The 19435-nt window shown below is 33.1% G+C and overlaps 1 protein-coding gene across 2 annotated transcripts; it reads right to left on the reverse strand.

The window, feature by feature from the left end:
* Positions 1–2263: 2263 nt before the first annotated feature.
* Positions 2264–19161, reverse strand: POU1F1 (POU class 1 homeobox 1). Of its 2 annotated transcripts, none has more exons than XM_011976698.1 (6): positions 18895–19161; positions 15899–16048; positions 7188–7412; positions 4940–5104; positions 4123–4183; positions 2264–2966 (listed from the first exon to the last, which is right to left on the reverse strand). In XM_011976698.1, the coding sequence occupies exons 1-6, from the start codon at positions 19034–19036 to the stop codon at positions 2756–2758; spliced, it is 954 nt and encodes a 317-aa protein (XP_011832088.1). In that variant the 5' UTR covers positions 19037–19161; the 3' UTR covers positions 2264–2755. The 2 variants fall into 2 exon arrangements, with proteins under 2 accessions (XP_011832088.1, XP_011832098.1); XM_011976708.1 differs by having other exon boundaries at positions 2612–2966; positions 15899–15970.
* Positions 19162–19435: the final 274 nt, after the last annotated feature.

A 19435-nucleotide genomic window follows, 5' to 3' on the forward strand; every position in this document is an offset into this window, starting at 1 on the left:
AAGACTTAAAGAGCTCACAAATATATAAGAGGGAAAGACTATGGCTAAAGTCAGCCTTTGTCATTTATTCCCCAAAGTATGAACATACCAGTCTACACAGGGAATTATATGTCATTTGTTTAATTGAGGTTTAGCATTCTAAATGGCATTAACCATTTTCTGTTCTGAAGATTAATCAAAATATATTAAAGTATTATTTTAATGTAGTTAGAAAGTAGTCTCAATACAAATGAGTTTTGTATAATACAAAACAATACAAATGAGTTACTGGTACTTACTGGTTGGGAAGGCCTCAGGAAACTTACAATCATGGTGGAAGGTACCTCTTTGCAGAGCGGCAGGAGAGCGAATGAGAGCCCACCTAAGGGGAAAACCCCTTATAAGACCATCAGATCTCATGAGAACTAACTATTGTAAGAACAGGATGCGGGAAATCGTCCCCCTAATCTTCACTTGGTCCCTCCCACCACACGTGGGGATTATGGGAACTACAAGATGAGATTTGGGTAGGACACAGCCAAACCATATCAGTTAGCAAAGAATTGCTATTTCACTGGGCACAGTGGTTCATGCCTGTAATTCCAGCACTTTGGGAGGCTGAGGAGGGAGGATCGCTTAGGTCTAGGAGTTCAAGATCAGGCTGGGCAACATAGGGAGACCCCCGTCTCTAAAAAAATTTTGAACATAACCAGGCATGGTAGCATGGCAACTGTAGTCCCAGCTACTCAGGAGGCTGAGGTGGAGAGGCCAGGAGACTGAGGCTGCAGTGAACAATAATCATGCCACTGTACTCCAGCCTGGGTGACAGAGCGAGATTCCGTCTCAATAATAATAATAATAATAATAATTTGCTATTTCAATAGTAAGTATTAAAATAATTTATTTTAGGGAAAAACATAGTTCCCAATACTGGTAGTGTCTAAACTTGAAAAGAATAACCTTATGGATGGATGTTTAATGATACTGATTATGATCTAAAATATATTGATGATGTAAGCATATATACATGCTTATTTTTGTTACATAAAGAGTAAACATTACCAGAGGAATCATATTTAAAATGCAAAACAATCACTAATCTAGATTTATACTGCCTGACGTTTTATTTCTATTTGCAAGTTTCAAAGTGCATATATACATTTTTGCATATATACATATACATGTATGTATACATGATCTGGCTTTTAGCAAACTAAAGAATTCCTTCCCCAGTTAATGTGTTTTAAGTAGGCGAAGAAATATTGAGTTATCCAGAGAAGGAACTTGAATGGCTGTGTGGCTAAATAATTTGGAATTTACTCTTAAATAAGAATGTTGTATTTCATATCTTTTGGATGCTAAATGTGTGCTTAAGCATGGATGATTAGGCCACTGAAAGCTGTTTTGTTAGTTAAATGTCTATCTTTGTTAGTAATATATCAAATTTTACCCATCCAATTGATGGTGATTATGTATGAACATACATATATAGTCTATGTAGATTATGACCTATAAAAATGCTGGGTCTTTAATAATATCATAAAAAGAGACTGGACAGTATCATTTATTTTCTAAGCATTCTAATTCAACAATAAAATTTGGTCTAATTGTTACCACTTTGTTATATTAAAATAAGTTAGATAAACATAGCCAGCAGATTTACATTCCAAATGCAAAAAAAAGTCACTATTCTAAGTTAATATCACATTACAGGTTGCTTCTACTAGCATGTTTCAAGGTAATGCATTCTTAAAATTTAAATAAATATGTTCATTTCGATACAATTCTCAGAATTAAAATTAAAATCTCAATATGTCAAACATTTTTACAAATAGTAAATCAGATTCTAATCAATTATACCAAAAGTGATCATGTCTTGTTATAGAAACCTGGATGATTTTCCAGATTGTGAGATTTCAAAAACATTATAATTTAAAATTAGGTGATGCCGTTCACATTTGTAGCTATTGTTAACATTGCACTCCTTCATTTAACAAATATTGCATGCCTAATATGAGCAAGAACTTTCCCAAGTCCCGGAGAAAGAACACCAAACAAGCCAGATCTCTTCCTGTCCCGTTGCAGCTTATAGAACTAATGGTTTGAGGCTCAAGGATCCACAAAGCATTCTTTTCTATGGCTACACATCAAAAAGCTAATATTTAGGAAGAATAAAAAGATCAAAAATTAATGTTTCTACAAATCTCTTTTGAAACAGTTCTACTTCAAAGTATCAATTCTGATTGAGGCTTATTCCTTAAAGGTAGTAATAAAACTGTAAGACACCTCCGGCTCTAAGTTCAAAACTTTTAGTTCAGACAAACTAGTAGAGTTGGTAGAAAGCAGAACATTGGCTAATTAATTTTTGAATTGGATATTTCTGGCGATGTGCTTTACATATGTGTCATTACTGACTTAAATGTTAAAAAGCTAATACACATATTTGGAAAAGGAATCTATAAACTCATATGCACACTCATATGTCAGTGTGTGTGTGTGAGAGAGAGAGAGAAAACAGAGATCGTTTTATTACTGTTAATATATTTGGCTTAAAATGTATAATCTGGCTTCTGAGAATAATTATTTCAAGTAAATAATATCACTATAATTTAAATTGTTGGTTTCTTTTTTTAAAAAAAGTGGAAAAGTAAAGCTTCTGTAAAAGCTATTGATATAAAATGATTTTAAGTCAACCAAGTAATTTCTGTTTTTCTTGAGGAAGAGAAAGGAATGAAACAGGAAAAAAAAAAAAAGGCTATTATACAGTAGAAAAATCTTATCTGCACTCAAGATGCTCCTTAGAAATAGAAAATAAACTCTGATTCAGACTTGTTTTCACCCGTTTTTCTCTTTGCCTCCGGTTGCAAAACCAAACTCTTACTACTTCTTTCTCCAGATTCAGTTCTTCAGCCATCCGCATGATCTCTTGAGAAGAAGGTTTATTCTGTTCTCCAAAGTGTCGCTCCAGAGCATCTTTAGCAGCGATGCTGGGGTGGGGTGGACATAAGGGGTGAAATTATGTTGTTTTTAGTGAAGTTTGTGGCAGATCAAAATTAAGGTTGAATTTCCTAAATATTAACATGAAAAGGAAACTAAAAACTCTGAACATACTTGCAAGACACTTTACAAGGAAAAATGTATAGTTTGTTAAATGTGTAGATGTTTGGTCTTATGCAAGGTAGAGTTGCACCAGAGTCACAGAAAGAATTAAGTAAGGGACCCAGGCTTTCTATGTGTATCCCACTTTGTGCCACCAGAGGGCACTGAGTTCATGAAAAGAAAATGAACATTTTCCTAGACATTTCTAAATAGCTCCCCAAAATCATTTAGGGCTGTTTTCAATAAAGAAAATCTCTAGTGAACAACTGACCAACCAAAACAAAACCTGTCTTTTAGTATTTCCTAAGCATGTCTCACAAAAACTACAAAAAGATCAATGAACAATCTTTCTGGGTTGAAATGCAAGAGGTCATGTTGAACTTTAAGAGACCGAAACACTGATTACTAGTGTCATATTTTTAAATACTACAGACACCGTGGATACTACATTGCCAGAGCAATAAGTTATATCTAAAAGGGCAGAAGATATGGCCACTCTCTTAGAAATGATTGTTTTCTTTCTGTTTGTATTCATAATTTCTGGAGCAAAAGTGTTCTTGAATCAAACAATACATAATTTTCCATCAAATGTTAAAAATTATTAGCTCTCCATTTCTCACAGTTATTACATTTTTTTTTATAACCCATCCTGTTTCTTCATTAGACTGTATTTACTTTTATTTTATTTTATTTTATTGTTTGAGACAGAGTCTCGCTCTGTTGCCCAGGCTGGAGTGCAGTGGTGCAATCTCGGATCACTGCAACCTCCGCCTCCCGGGTTCAAGCCATTCTCCTGCCTCAGCCTCCTGAGTAGCTGGGATTATAGGCACCTGCCACCATGACCGGCTAAATTTTATGTTTTTAGTAGAGACAGAGTTTCACCATGTTGGCCAGACTGGTCTCGGACTCCTGACCTCAGGCCCACCTTGGCCTCCCAATTCGCCTTACATTTCTATGTTATGTTACACCTGCATTACACTCAAATGCTCATTCCGTTTATAAAATATCAGTTTTGTCCTCAGTAACTTTTAATATAAAGAATACCTTATAGTTGTTCTTCGTTTTCTTTTCCTTTCATTTGCTCCCACTTTTTCATTGTACAAAGCTATAATGTGGAAAAGAGAGATAATTACAAATACAAAGTAGACTCTTTATAAAAAACTATCTGATTTGGATTTCAATTTGTTTTCATAAAACAATGCAAAATAAAAATGCCAGACATTTTTGTCTTAAATGTTTGCAGTCTAAGTCATTTTCTATTACAGACCTTAGTGAAAAATATCAACGCAGAAATAAATGTTAACCTCGCAAAGGCACTTTCTACAAATAATATCCTCACTTTACTTTTGTTGGAATGCTTGCTGTAACTACTCTCAAACCTCACTGTTTATCCAGCTCTGACATTTGTATGAGTAGATAATTGTATCTCATTAAGTTGCATATCTAGCAATTGCTTATATTATTTACTTGGAAGACTCGTGTGTGCAAATGTTTTGTGTACACTAATATTAGGATACAAATGTGATTCATATATAATTTCTCTAGTATAAAAGACAGGAAAAAAAATGGATGTGTAAAAAAATAAGCATTTTACCCCTTCATGCTAATGCCAACTTACCTTGTAAGCTTTCCTTATATAGGTTATTCTCTCCTCAATAAATTTATTTCCATACTTACATTGCCCTTCCTTTTTTGTTGTTGTTTTTAGTGTGATATAACAAAATATTTGTTTTTCATCTCAAAGAGAAAAGCAGGAAAAAAAAAATCCCTCAAACTTCCTGCTTTAGCATTAATCCTACTGATTGAAGCCATTATTTTTAGGTTAAAACATAGCACTGCCTTCAGAGACACAGTTTAGTACCTCCTACTTGCTCAGCTTCCTCCAGCCATTTGGATAATATTGCTTTCAGTTTGCATGCATTTTTAAAGCTGAGCTGCAGATTTTCAAATCGGCAGATTGTTGTTTGACTGAATTCAGAGCCATGCACAGCTGCCAGGGCCTCCCCAACATTTGTTTGGGTGTATCCTGTGAAGGGACAATAAAGACCATCAGCTCCAACTTTCCAAAAAATGTTAATTTTGGTTCATTGTCACACAAATCTTTGTATCTTTGTCAACTATTACATACTGTTTTTTAACTATATAGTCTTGGCAAATCAGAATTATTTAGTAAGATTCATTATACTTTCAAGTACTTGTCCAATACTTCAAAACATATTTCTTCTAGTTAATAAATTACTTTTATCTACTCACCGAAATAATTCAGATAGAAACATCTGCCATTCATAATATTTAGCCAGTGTTTAGGTGTATCCTAAACACTTTATAAGGCACTTGAAAATTACAGCTCTTTTTATCATTATTGTTAAATATCAAATAATATGTGCTCAAAAATCTTTAATATATTAACTATAATGCATAAAATATATGGTTATATATCATAAAATTTTTTATTTCAACTCTAAAAGATTCAATGATATTGTTGAAGGGTACTAAATAAAACTAAGAATTATCCTGCTTTCCCTAAAACCGTGTTTATTAAGAGGTTATGATTACGCATTTCACATATACCTCTGAGCCCGTTTTATAGTTTTTGGTATTGCCTCTATCTTCAGACTAATGATCCTTATTGTTTGCCCGAAACATTTTTAGAGTACAGCTGAAATAATCAACATATAATTTGAAACATTCACAGTAATATAAATAGCAAACTGAAAATGAATTTCACAAAGATTCCTACTACTGTGTTTATTACATGTAATAGCTACATATTATTTCAGGACCTAAGGCTATATACCTATATGTATAAAATGGTTGCATATGATGCCCATCAATAAATATTCTTATTAAATTACCTATGGTTCATTCTGCAAGTGCAGAGTTTTGAACTGTTATTTCAATCCATTAAAAAATATACACAACTTTATGCAATTTAACCAAAGTTAATTGTTATAGTTGTTTTATTTTAAAAACACTTCAATAGAAAATGAGCAAAGACTCTGAACAGACAGTTCACAGAAAAAGAAACTTAAATGATTGTCAAGCACATTAAATAATACACTTTACAATCATAATAAAATAAATTTTAAATGAAATAGCAGTGAAATGTCACTTTGACCTGTGTGATGTGCAAAGATCTAAAAGATTAACAGCATATTTTTTCCTTCAACCACCATTTATTTATTTTGTGTTCTAGTTACACTGTTCTAGATGCTGGAGATACCATTAAGCAGAAAATAAAAAGAAATAGATTTTAAAAACTCATGCCGTTTTGGAGTCTATATAGCCTGAGGATGTTGAAAAAGATTCTCATGGTGACAGTAAAATTTGATACAGCTTCTCTAGAGACCAGTTTGACAACATCTATCAAAATTACCAGTACACATACTTTTGATCAAGCAATTGTGCTTCTAACATTTTTCCTGCACATTTATTTATATGGGTGCAAAATAACATTTATAGGGTTAATCATCGTGGTCTTGTTTCTAACAGTCAAAGATCAGAAACCACCCGAATTTCATCAGGAGAGGACTGGTCAAATAAATTGCAGTATATTCATAAAGTGAAACTTGACAGCTCCACAAAGGAAAAAGAGCTCTAGAAAAATTACTACTGAAAACTTCAAATCATACTTATGTTGGGCACAATACATATATTTGCATATCTATCCATGAGCTATCACTGGAAAGATACACAAAGAACTAACAACAATGATAAACAGAAAAAACAAGCAGAAGGATATATGTCACTTATACTCTTTTGTACTTTTGAATCATATAAAAGTATGGCCTCACACATTTCACTACATATTAATATATCAATATGTATGGTTCAAATAAAATATAGATAAAAATGGGCACTTCGAAACTAAAGTTGAGGTGGGTAAGTTTTGAAAGAGTATTATTAATTTAAAAATTATGTATTTAGGCTCTTAAGAAATTATCAATAAACAAAGGTTTTTGGAGGATTTCCATAACAATTAACTACGTCCACAGTAGAGATGAAGAATGACAATCATCTTATACATTTGAGTAACATATAAGAGATTTAACAGCAATAAAGATTTGCAAACCAAGCTCTTTTTCCTATTGCCTTTAACAAGCACATACCTAACTTAATTCTTCTCACTTTAAATTCGTTGGCAAACTTTTCGAGTTCTCTGATTTCTGGAGAATCCATGTCTATTGGCTCTTCCACCAATTTACTTTTCCGCCTGAGTTCCTGCTTGAAATCAGCGGCTGTGGGGTCCTCTGCCAGGAGAGGCTGGTGTAGAGGAGGAAATCCATGACTCAAAGTGTGGTCAGGAAATTTATAAAGACAAGGGGTTAAACTACCTGTGAGTAAACAAAGAAATAAAATGAAAAAGTCCAATTGTAATTCTTCCTTATTTCTATATAAGAAAGGATTTTGCCTGATTTAGCCCATTATTCTGCTCTAGCCTGTCTCAGTACTTAAAAGGTTACCTTACATATAGTCTTCTGAAGAAGAAGTCAAAGTAGCTTAGTAGAATTGAGATTATTTATCTTCTACCTTCTCCAGAGCAGCAACACCAAAGATAGGGTTAAAGGAAAGAAGCAGGGGACTGCGAATAACTAAAATAGAAACAAACAGCTTCTCTCGGAAGTGTACATTTTCTATCATGTTTTTCTCTTAAATGACACCTATTCCTGGGAATCTGAGGTTGAACTCTAACCAGAATCTATGCATGGAACTCTGTTTTCTTAATTCATTGAACAAATGATGGGTGATGTTTGTTGTAATCATGGCACTAAATGCTTCAGCTAAGTGCTATGCTGAGAAGTTTTCTTGTGATTGGGAAATTGATTTCACAATATAAAAATGCCCCCCTATTTAATCAGTAAAAACTTGATTTTATTAGGAAAAATCACATCTTTTTTAATTAAATGAAGGCAGGCAGAAAAAGAATGATAAGAATATAAAATATATTAATATGGCTAAATAGGCTTGAGGAATGATTAAACATTAACAAAAGGTAACCTCGAAAGTTCTATTAAAAAGTCACTAACAAGATTTCTTGAAAAATATACAATAGAATAGAATAATTTCTTGATTATTATTTAAGGAAAAGCAAAAATAAGTAGCAAGAAAGTTTGCAACTTTATATATGATAAGTAATTACCCATAAATGATAAAGCATTGACTCTATTGAGTGGATACGTTAAATCACAAAAAATGTAAAAAGGTCTGAAATTATTATATAATTGCTTCCAGACTTCCTTCTTCATTGGAAGAGTCTATCTCAGTTGGGAAGTATAGGTGAGAGAGTCGTATATAAGCCAAATTCCAACACATTTTGTTTCTTGTTTTCTTTATCAATGCATTACAATTTTTATCGACAAAGATTTTACTTTAATTTATATTAAATGACATGTCTAGTGTGCCTTCTGTATCCATGGGTTCTGCATTCATGGATTGATGCAACAGTGGATTAAATACATTTAAAAAATAAAGTAAAAAATAACAACACAAGAATAAAAATGATACAAATAACCCAGTATAGTATAAGAATTATTTACATAGCATTTGCATTGATTTAGATATTATAAGTAATCTAGAGATGATTTAAAGTAGAGAATGTGCCTACATTATTTGCAAATACTACACCATTTTATACCAGGGACTTGAGCATCCAAAGATTTCAGTATCCTTGGGGGTCCTGGAACCAATGTGCCACATATATAGAAGGATGATTGTGTAAGCAAGACATTTTTATACAAAAATATTGAGTAATTAATCCTTTTCTTATAAGTATAAATATTTTTAAATAAATTACTATGGAATACATGCAATAATGATTCTTAGAAACTTACTGAAAAAATGCATCCAGAGTTCATGCCACCTATAATTACTCTACACATACATTCTCAAATCAAAGACATGAGTAATAGTGTATTTTCCAGAATCCATAAATCTTACATTAATATATCAATATGTAATGAGCAAAGAATACTGCAACTCAGCAAATTGTTGGTTTATATTATTTATATAAAAATATGTAATTATAAAGTGCACCCCATCTAAAAGGGCATATTATTTTTCTAAAACAAAGTAAACATATAAATGAGAGGTTAAACAAATCAGCATAAAATAAATTTGTCTGCTTTAAAGCTGGGAAAAAGATGTGAAAGAAACTATTTTTGTCTTTAAAAAATTCCTGCTACTTTTACAAACTAAAATTATCCAGGTTTACTTTTGTAAAAGTCAGTCAACTATCCAGTGTATGCTTCATTGAGTGGCATCTTGATCAGACCAGAGAACATTCTTAAAAACAATTTGACCAACTTTCCTTTTATTATATAGCTTTTCTTCAAAATGTTTATTGCTGTGGGGTTCATTTTTAGCTTTTTATTAATTTTAGTTTTCTGCTAAATTAAAAGAAGGACTAATAGATGTAAAAAGAAAACTGATGACATTTATGTTAGCATCTATTTAATCTGATATTTATCTGAAGAGTTGTTTTGTGCTTATACTTTCAGAATTGATTTGCACATATATTTATAAAACTTTCACTTCTTTTATTATTAAGGTCCATCAGGTATCACTTAATACATTTAATGATAAAATACCCTGAGAAAGAGTACAAAGAAAAGCCAGGCTACTGTTAGATTTTGTACATTTAACGTATTTTAAGACACTTTAGATGACTCATTTAACCTATGTCAAATTATGTTTATTTTATATAAACAATTTGTGTGTTTTTTACATATGCATACTATAAGGTCTGAATTTGTTATCAAATTTTATTATTATTGTCAATTTCTCTTGCTGATCATAATCATGTACTGCTACAAATCTTCTATGCAACACTTTGTGTTGCGTTAATTTCACATTTGTCATCATATTTGTCTTTATACAAAAAAAAAATGAGTCAGGAAAGATATATATTTTTCCCCATAATTTACAATGTAGAAAATTTAAGTTGAAAGAAATTAAACAACTTGCCTTCAGTGCCCAACGAATTAACTTTGCAGTTTAAACCAGAACTAAAGTCCAATAAGCATTGCAGCAAGCCACATCAAAATAATTGCCTGGTTCATTTTCCAGGCAGTTTATACTCACTAAATTAAATAACTTCCCTTTAAAAGGTTTTCTCTGCATTTAAACACCTTTGGCTATTTTTAAACAAATGCTTTTAGACAAAAAATATTACAATAATATGTATATAAAGTGTGTCATCCCTATTTCCATAAATTTATTTATTTATTTATTTATTTATTTATTTATTTATTTTTGCTTATTTATTCTTTATTTTTAGAGACGGGGTCTTACTCTGTCTCCTAGATTGGAGTGCAGTGGTAAAATCATAGCTCACTGCAGTCTCAAATTCCTGCCCCAAGCTGTCCTGCCACTTCAGCATCCTAAGTAGTATCTACAGGCATGCGCCACCATGCTCATCTAATTTTTTAAATTTTTTGCACAGATGGGATCTCACTGTGTTGCCCAGGCTGGTCTCAAACTCCTGGCTTCAAGCAATGCTCCCACCAAAGCTTCCTAAAGTGCTAGGATTATAGGTATAGGCCACAAAACCCAGCCACAAAAATTGAAAGGTAGTTTATACATTGTAAGTACTCTGGTGAAGTAGACACACAGAAGACAAATTTGAATGGAATCCATGAAAAGTACACAGAAAATACCATTCTCCAAGGTTTGGCATCCAGAACAAGAAGCAAAATGTGATGTGTGATACAATTTTTCTTTTTTTCCTTTTGCTTTTGGTTTCTTTTCTTTCTTTTTTTCTTTTTCTTTTTTTTTTTTTTTTGAGACAGCGTCTTGCTTTTGTTCCCCGGGCTGGAGTGCAGTGGTGCCATCTCAGCTCACTGCAACCTCTGCCTCCTAGCTTCAAGCAATTCTCCTGCCTCAGCCTCCTGAGTAGCTTGGACTACAGGCGCCTGCCACCACACCTGGCTAATTTTTGTATTTATTTATTTTTTTATGTATAATTTTATTTATAATTTTTTGTTTAGAGATAGGGTTTCACCATTTTGGCCAGGCTGGTCTCAAACCCCTAACCTCAGATGATCCACCTGCTTCGGCCTCCCAAAGTGCTGGGATTACAGTTATGAGCCACTGCACCCGGCCCACTTTTATTTTTCATTATATGAAAATATCTACAATTATCTGCAAGGTCACAGATTTCCTGGAACTAACTTCACACAGAATTTTATCATAACCATTTAAAAGAAGAGCCAAATGAACTTCTATTTCTAGCATCTGAGCCTGCATTTGGGGGAGTGTGGAGAGTGATTGGGATGAGTATGTTTCAAATCTTTTCAAAACCTAGATTACTGAAAAAGGTGTAAATAAGATGAAAGATGTGGTGAGTCATGTGCAACAGAGGTCTCATCAACATTTTCTGAAACATGGATAAAGAAAAATTATCTTGAGGCCTGGACAGCACACACACACATAGCTTGGAAGTGTTTGCACACTGTAGTTCCAAATACATTTTCACATTGAAGATTAATTCACCAGAGCCTTTCTAAATTGCTGTGTATGCATTTCTGTGTGGCAGAGGAGGGAGAAGAACAGAGGTAAATCTTTTTAAGCAGGCAATGGGGGTCAGAGATAGGACTTGCCTTACTAGGCGCTGACTCAATGTACCATAGCATGGGACAAATTGATCTTTGCAGCATGTGGTTAGCTTACAACATCATCTCAGGTTACTGGCTTGATGCCTTAAAAAAACAAACAGGGGAAGCAGAGGGACACAGTAACATACGCCACCCTGCTGTGCTTGTAACACGCACAGGAACATGTATCTGAATATTTGCATATATTCCCCTGTGCTCCTTAGGCATAAAAATTCAAAGGAAATTATATACTTCCACTGTGATCTTTTCACTAGTGTGCACTGGTAAATTCTATCCATGTACAACAGGGGCCCATTGGCTGTTTGGTTTAATTTGAAACGCCTATTTCTTTACATACAGCCTGTGGCTGCTTTCCTGCTACAATGACAGAGTTGAATAGTTGCAACAAAGACTAGAAAGGTTGAGAGAGTTACTGTCTGGTTTTTTACAGAAAAGGGTTGCCAACCCCTAGTCCGGAAGTGAAAATACATCATGTTACTGCTACCAAAAGACCTTTCATGATGCGGAAGCGAAAGATCTTCAGAATTACTTGTTTCCTTAGAGTTATTACAACCAGAACAATTTAGGGCCAAATAAAGCAAAGAACTAAGGAAAAGAAGTAAATTAAGAGAAAAAAAATTTCAAATTTCAAAAAATGAAAAGATGGGTTCCCAAATAGACTATACCCCCTGTCATTTGTCAGGCTGATTTCCATTTTCTTTTGCATTAGCCCATGCAGCGAGAATATTTTCAGCCATAACAATCTTTTCTTTTAATATCCATTTCTCATCAATAAGAATTGGATGCTCATCACCTTGTTTAAGTCCCAAACTCTTGGGACTTAAACCTTGTTTAAGAGTTTGGGACTTAAACGAGGTTTTCGTTTTGTTTTGTTTTCCCCTTGAAATTAATTTTTAAAGCAAGGACTTTCACACCACTTCTTGGTTTGACCACTACATCATGTAAAGAGGGTGGGTTTAACATTCATTACAGTGAGGTTGATTTGCTGTTTCCACAGGACAGCGGAAAGGGTGAACCCTCATTGAGCTTGTTTCCTGAATTGTACTCTGCTTCAGATACTGGAGAACAGAAACTATCTCTCAGAAACCCAAAAGTCAAGGTTTTGAGAACTTTTTTCTGATATTTTGTTTTGTTTTGTGTTTATCTAGGAGAGACTTTGAACAGCATTTGTAATTCTCGATTTTTTATTATTTGTACTGTAAGGTGTTGAATTTGAATTCTCTAAGTTCTCAGGAGTGAAAGGACAGAAGGAATGCAGCTGCAAGAGTATCTGAAGAGAAGGTCAAAAGAGAACTCATTTTGAGCTGACACAAATTTGCTACTACTCAATCCCAATAGAGTTGTAGTACCCACCACAACTTAGATATGAAGAGACTGAAACTCAGAGGTGCTAAGTCATTTGAACAATGTTAGTAATTAGTTAATGGTATGGATAACTCATTACTCTCAATTAGTCATTCTCTTTATTTTTCCTGCACCTGGACTATTAGGTACGGTGAATTCATCTGATCATTAAAATTCTACCTACCAACCTGACAAAATATTAGTTATAGCTCTTCTTTTCCTGTGAGTTATTAATTTAATGAAATGCTCAAACTAAATGTAAGCATCAGAGTATGGGTAATGACATAACCATATGAAAATAATTTCATATCTTTTAGAAATATAGTTCTTTCTGTAGTTTCACTTTTATATAGAGTATGTGACACCATGTCACTGTTGTTGTTTAGACACTTCTGTGGATTGTGTGGACGTGGCTGATTTGATTAATGCCTTAAGACTTCTCAGAAAATTCAAACGACATAATCAAGTTTCTATTGTGTACTTTATATATTTCTCTCTTATTTACCTTTTTTCTCTTATTTCTGAATTGCTGTATTTTGTAACTCAATTTATGCAGGTTTACTGTGGATAAAGGCAAGAGAGTTCAGATTCTCCTAGATCTAATCTCTCATGAGGCAAATGCTAATACTGAATGATGTCCCAGTATAGACATTCTGACATTTAAAGCATATCACATTTTAACAAAATTTTTGAGAGAGATTTAACAGTCCCTCTCAAAAATATTCAAATATCTTTTTGCTTGTGATGGTGAGTTTTTCTTTCACTCGTAAAATATATTTAATTTTAGACCGCAGTGATAGCTCCAGACCTTGGTGTAGGACTCGTGCTGTTGATGTCACTAAGCCAGGGTTTTGAATCATTTTGAAAGGCTCTTCCGGGGGCCTTTTCATTTGAATTGTAATGAGGAAGCGGTTCGTGGAAGAGGGTTTGCTGAGTTCCTGCTGGAGGAAACTTGTATCAGAAAGACGTGAGCTGCCAGCACTCTCCATGTGAACATTGGCATATTGGCTCCAGTCCTGGGAGCAGGAAGGGCGTTAGAATTCTGAGGCCAGCTGCAAACTCCCGAGGCCAGCGGTGGCCCTCTCTGATTTGGCGGGGTGGGAGGTGGTAGCAAAACTATCTGACGGTATTTGGCCAAGAGATTATTGGCTGCTGGTCTGTGACTGGTTTTAATCTCGGTGCCAACCTCAATCAACTGGCAGGGACTGCCTCTGTGCTGGGTTAAGAGAGAAACTGACGATGTACCTTGGTTCCTGGGATTTCCTGTAAATGAACTGTGAGGTCTTTCCTCCAGGAAATAACAGCATGTGTTTGTCATTTCCTGTCTCCTAATCCAAATGTTGTAAAGGCCACAGAAAGCATTCCACCCGCCCCTCTAGTAGCTAAACACATTTGTTTTACTATTTTATAATGAAAGTAGTTCATCATTGAGGAGGGCTCTTCTCATTAACTATGAATACTATTTAAGCATGTTGATCATAAATAATCTATTTCCAGAGAGGAAGAAAAAATATGGCTTTATTTCTTAATTATTAAAAAAAGATATCAGAATTTACAGGTCATCGTTAAGAACCCCGGTCTTCATTTAACCATAAATGTTAGGATACTGGTTTATTAAGGAGAAACTAATATTTTCCTGGATTATTATTTTAAAGTTTTAATGTTTTATTTAGTCTTAAGTAGACAAATTTTGAGACATCAAAGGTTAAACAATTTAATTAAAATTAAACTATTTGCTCCATTTTACTTGAAAAATTATAGGAATAAATCAATATTTGCCTGCTTGTTTTTTTTTTTTTTTTAACTGCTTATCTGGATGATAACAAAACACAAGTCAGTTAGAAAAGATTTCCCTAATAGATGATTCCTTTATCCAAAGTGTCTCCCTCATTATCACACACATACACATGCACACACACATTTTCTCACACAGCTTTAGTTTATCATCAATAAGAGTTCTTTTCAAAGAATTTCTTTAAAAATAAACCAACAAATGAAAATCCTGTGCATAATAAAACTGCACTTTTTAAAAATGATTAAAATCTTATGTAGCCATGCCATGAAATTAAGCAAGAATTTTTGATGAATAGATCTCATAAGCCAGATCTGCCTATTCCTCAAAAACTGTGCTTCAATGCCTTTCTAGAAGGATCAATAAACAGGTAGCTATACTTGATACAGTCATACTTTACTTATTTATAGGAGAAAAGTATGTAACTTCAATGATTTCAATCTAAGACTCATTCAGAAGCAATTCAGAAAGGGCTGCTAAAGCCTGAAACAGCTATCACTAAAGCCCCTGCCAATCACTCTGAGCTTCAATCAATGTCTTATTTATCTTTATGGACCAAATGTCCAGAAGGAATATAATGATGAGGGGAGGTGTTCTGTACACCTGTGCTGTCTGATATGGGAGTCACTAGCCACATGTGGTTATCGAGTGCTTGAAATATAGCAAGTGCAACTGAGAAACTGAATTTGAAATCTTATTTTATTTTACTTAGTTTACATTTAAGTTTAAATAGCCACATGAGGCTAGTAGCTACTACATTTTTAGTGAAGGTAAGCCTGCCAATAGCCTCAAGTTACAATTAACAGTTTGACAATAGTGAATTTGAATAAAAACTATATAAAGCAAACTCAAGAAGCACAGCAATTCAGGGACATGTGAGTAGGGAAATTAGGTATAACCCCTATAGTCCCTGCGGGTGTCACAGGAAACAAGAAGTGGTGATTTTTAACGGTAATTTTCAAAGTTAAGAAATTGAATTTCATGCCACACTCTGATCACAATTATTTCAGGCCCAGAAAATCCATCTAATTGTCCCCAAATACAATAACATGTAAAAGACAACTTTTCTTACCTGCCATCACTCCATAGGTTGATGGCTGGTTTCCATAATGACAGGAAGGAACAGAATAATGAAGTCCTGTTGCTGTGTTTCCCAACGTTGTCACCAAGAAATGCGTGCACAAACATTTAGGAGTTTGGATCAAAGACAAAATAGATGGGACTGGTAAGAAAATGTATAAGGATTCAAGACACATTCATTTTATTTCAAAAATACACATTTATGTGGTTCTTAAAGTTATATACCAATATTTTTTCTCATTTTGGGTAAATTCTGTGATGAATAGGTTAAAACTAGGGGGGATCAAAGTTTGTCTCATGTAATGAGATAATAAATCATCAAAATGAACTTCATTAATTATCCTGTACTCTGTGCTGTAGTGATGAGTGCCTCATGAAAGGGTGACTGAGCATTTTGGACCTTGGTTTTTTGGGAGTTGTAGAATTCTTGTAGGTTCTGTTCAATGCAAACATTGCAACTCGCCGACTAGAAGAATAGTCCTTTAAAATTATTGTGTTGCATGATATTATAAAGCAGTCTGTATGAATGAATACAGAAACTATCTCTTGAACAGTGTGTTTTTGCTTATTTGTCTGATGAATTTGCTTCATCCAGGTGGAAATGGCAGAGCAACTAACATTTTATTAGATACAATCATAAAAATCTCACCAATTCAGAGTGCTATTAAAAACCCGTAACAATATATGATCTATTTATTTTGATGTTGAAACCATGAGGTTGTAAGTTGTCTGCATATACACAATTGATACAACCATTCCAATGATAAAGCTGGTCAAAAAATAAGTTCATTCATTGGGTGACTTAACATCCATAAAGCCATAAAGCCATATATAAACGTAACTATTCATAAATGGTTGTATGCTTCAGGAAATCAATGTGTATTTTGAAAGTAAATTGGAATTATTAGACTTTTATTAAGTTTTAAACACAAATCATCAAGTTGAAAGGGAGTGCAAAATATTGACAATAAAACCACTGGTCAGTATTTCCTTATATATTTTATTTTCTCAATTTTTTCCTTCATATTTTGAATATATTGGTTAGTTTTCATAAACATAACTATCTTCTTTAATAAATGAGATGTTATAAAGTACAGTTAGAATCCTTTGAGAATACCAATATACAATCTAGTGATTAAAGACAGACTTCTCTTCATAAAGTAAAATATATTACTTTAAAATAGAGAAAAATGTTTAATTTTTAAAAATCTGTATGGATTTTTATTTTATAACTTATAAGTCAAAAGAACTAAAGTCATTTTGCAATATAATGATTACATATAAAAGTCTTACTGTGCATTCCAAAATTAAACAAATTATCATTAAGCACATTTAATACTCAAGTGTTCCCATTTAAGTCAGTGTTTCTATAATAGTTCCTTAGAAAATTAGATGTATATGATTAAAACTTCATTAAAATATTATAAATCAATGCTATTATTTAAAACATTTGTAGGTCACTTTTATTAATTATAATTATTTTTTAATTTTAAGGCTTAAATAATGTTTGCGTTTCAGATTTTAGGAAGTTAACTACAGGATAGGAGAATTTACTAAATAAATTGTTACTTATTTTTAAGTAAATAAATGGCATTTTGAGCATAAAATTAGATTTTACTAGATTATTACCTCAATTCTGATTTTTATTTTCATGCTGGCCAAATTATCTTCAAACACAGAAATAATGTATTATTCTCATTATCCTCAACCTACAGGATGACCTACTATTTAAAATATATGATTAGCTATGTGTTAATTGCTTAGATTTATTCATAGCATATATTTTTGATAAAAAATCTTTATTATTGTTTCCAAAAATTATGCTGGAGGATACTTCCTATATTACCCTTTACATTAAATTATAGAAATCTTTGGTGGATTTCTGTAATTTAATTTAAAAGGTAATATTGAAAAATTTCTACATTAAATGATTTTACCAAAGTCTAAATATCTGACCTCTAGATTCTTTAAAATCCAGAAGATTGGTGCCAAACTTACACATATATTTAGAAAGTGCTTAATAATAACAAAAGATAGAGCTTAAATCCTTCAAATCAGAATATAAATGTATCAACTCTAATTTTGATTTCTAAATGTATATAATTTCATTCCTAAATATGAGGCAGGTTGCATTTAAAACAAATGGAATGTAAATATTATATTGCTATTCAATGGAAGAAATGTACTCAATTCAAGTCTTTGTCCATTTGTAAATCAACTGTAATACACTTTTTTACTGCATAAAGAATGAACACATTGGCAAAACATACGTATTTGGCTGATTGTGTTGAGCCTTTGAATTCTTAAGTTTAATTTTTGTTTTAAAAAGTTATGTGACATAAATGTTAAAACATGGTTATAAGTGAAGTAAGTCTCTTCAGAACACAATCTTGAGAAAATTTACCTTAGTTAATGGGCTTTAAATGCCATGTTATTCGTGGCTATAATTTCTGTATCTTATGCTAAAAATATGTTAAATAAAACTCCATTATTTTATTCTATGAAATCCATTGTTGTTGATATTTGGATTTTTCTGTCATGTTTAATATAAGGTTTATAGCTGTTTTTAGATTGTAGTAAATGTAATTTAACAACCAAATAAATCTTTAAGATAAAGAAGTAGCACCTTTTAAACATTGCGTTATTTTATAATATTCATCTCATTTGCTCCTTATTCTATAAATATTTCCATTAAATGGCTTTTAGATTTAAAATGTCCAAGTTCACTCTTTCCTTATGTAGAAAACAGATTTTCTTCCTTATAACAAAGCCAACAATGATTTAAATGACTATACTTACTAATATTTCTTTAAAAAATCTTTGGCATGTTGACTTTTTAGATATGCTTAATACTTACTTCACTTAAGACAAATTAAATTGGAGGGGTAAAATGAAAGAAGCAAAAAGATCTTTAACTACCAAGATTCAAAGCATTCATTCTGAAATCTTTAGGCCCCGCCAGCTGTAAACTGTCATAGGACTCAGTACCTGTAGACATCACATTGGTGGCATGGTTGGAGACTGGTAGACACTCGGCAGCACTGTGATGCATTATCAGAGGCAGGGTTGCAGAGGCGTCAGAATTCAGGGGTATAAAGGTATCAGCCGAAGTAAAAGCTTGGCAACTCATTCCCACAAGAGAGTAGAAAAATAAGGAGAACCGCTGCTCCCCAAATCAGAGTTTTATTATATTACTGTCTCAAAGGGCCGATTCAATTCTCACTACCTGCATATATACATCAGGAAGGCTCTGAGGCACCAGGAGGGTGCGCGCTAGAATTTATATTGCAAGGAAATCCCTTTATACATGTTAATAGTCTTTTCCCAGGAGTATTGCTTTATCAATCCGAACCGTCTTCCTTTTTTACCCAAACATAATCCATGGCAGAAAAGGAAGCTGATTCTAGGGTATAGATGGAGGGGAAGGGAGAAATCTGAAACCTTATTTGACAACTTCAGTAGTTCAGACCTTTTAGAGAGGAATCAACAACTTTGAAAACGTGTCCCTCAAAAAAAAAAATGCCACTGT

This window comes from Mandrillus leucophaeus, unplaced genomic scaffold (assembly GCF_000951045.1).
Source record: "Mandrillus leucophaeus isolate KB7577 unplaced genomic scaffold, Mleu.le_1.0 Scaffold102, whole genome shotgun sequence".
NCBI lineage: Eukaryota > Metazoa > Chordata > Mammalia > Primates > Cercopithecidae > Mandrillus > Mandrillus leucophaeus.

What these genes read in the sequence shown, in the direction of transcription:
- POU1F1 (XM_011976698.1), bottom strand. Translation starts at nt 19,036, where the DNA reads ATGAGTTGCCAAGCTTTTACTTCGGCTGATACCTTTATACCCCTGAAT. An exon ending in AACCTATGGAGTGATGGCAG is followed by an intron (nt 7,413 to 15,898) that starts GTAAGAAAAGTT and finishes GTTTACTCACAG; the next exon opens with GTAGTTTAACCCCTTGTCTT. An exon ending in AAACGAAGAACAACTATAAG is followed by an intron (nt 2,967 to 4,122) that starts GTATTCTTTATA and finishes ACCCCACCCCAG; the next exon opens with CATCGCTGCTAAAGATGCTC.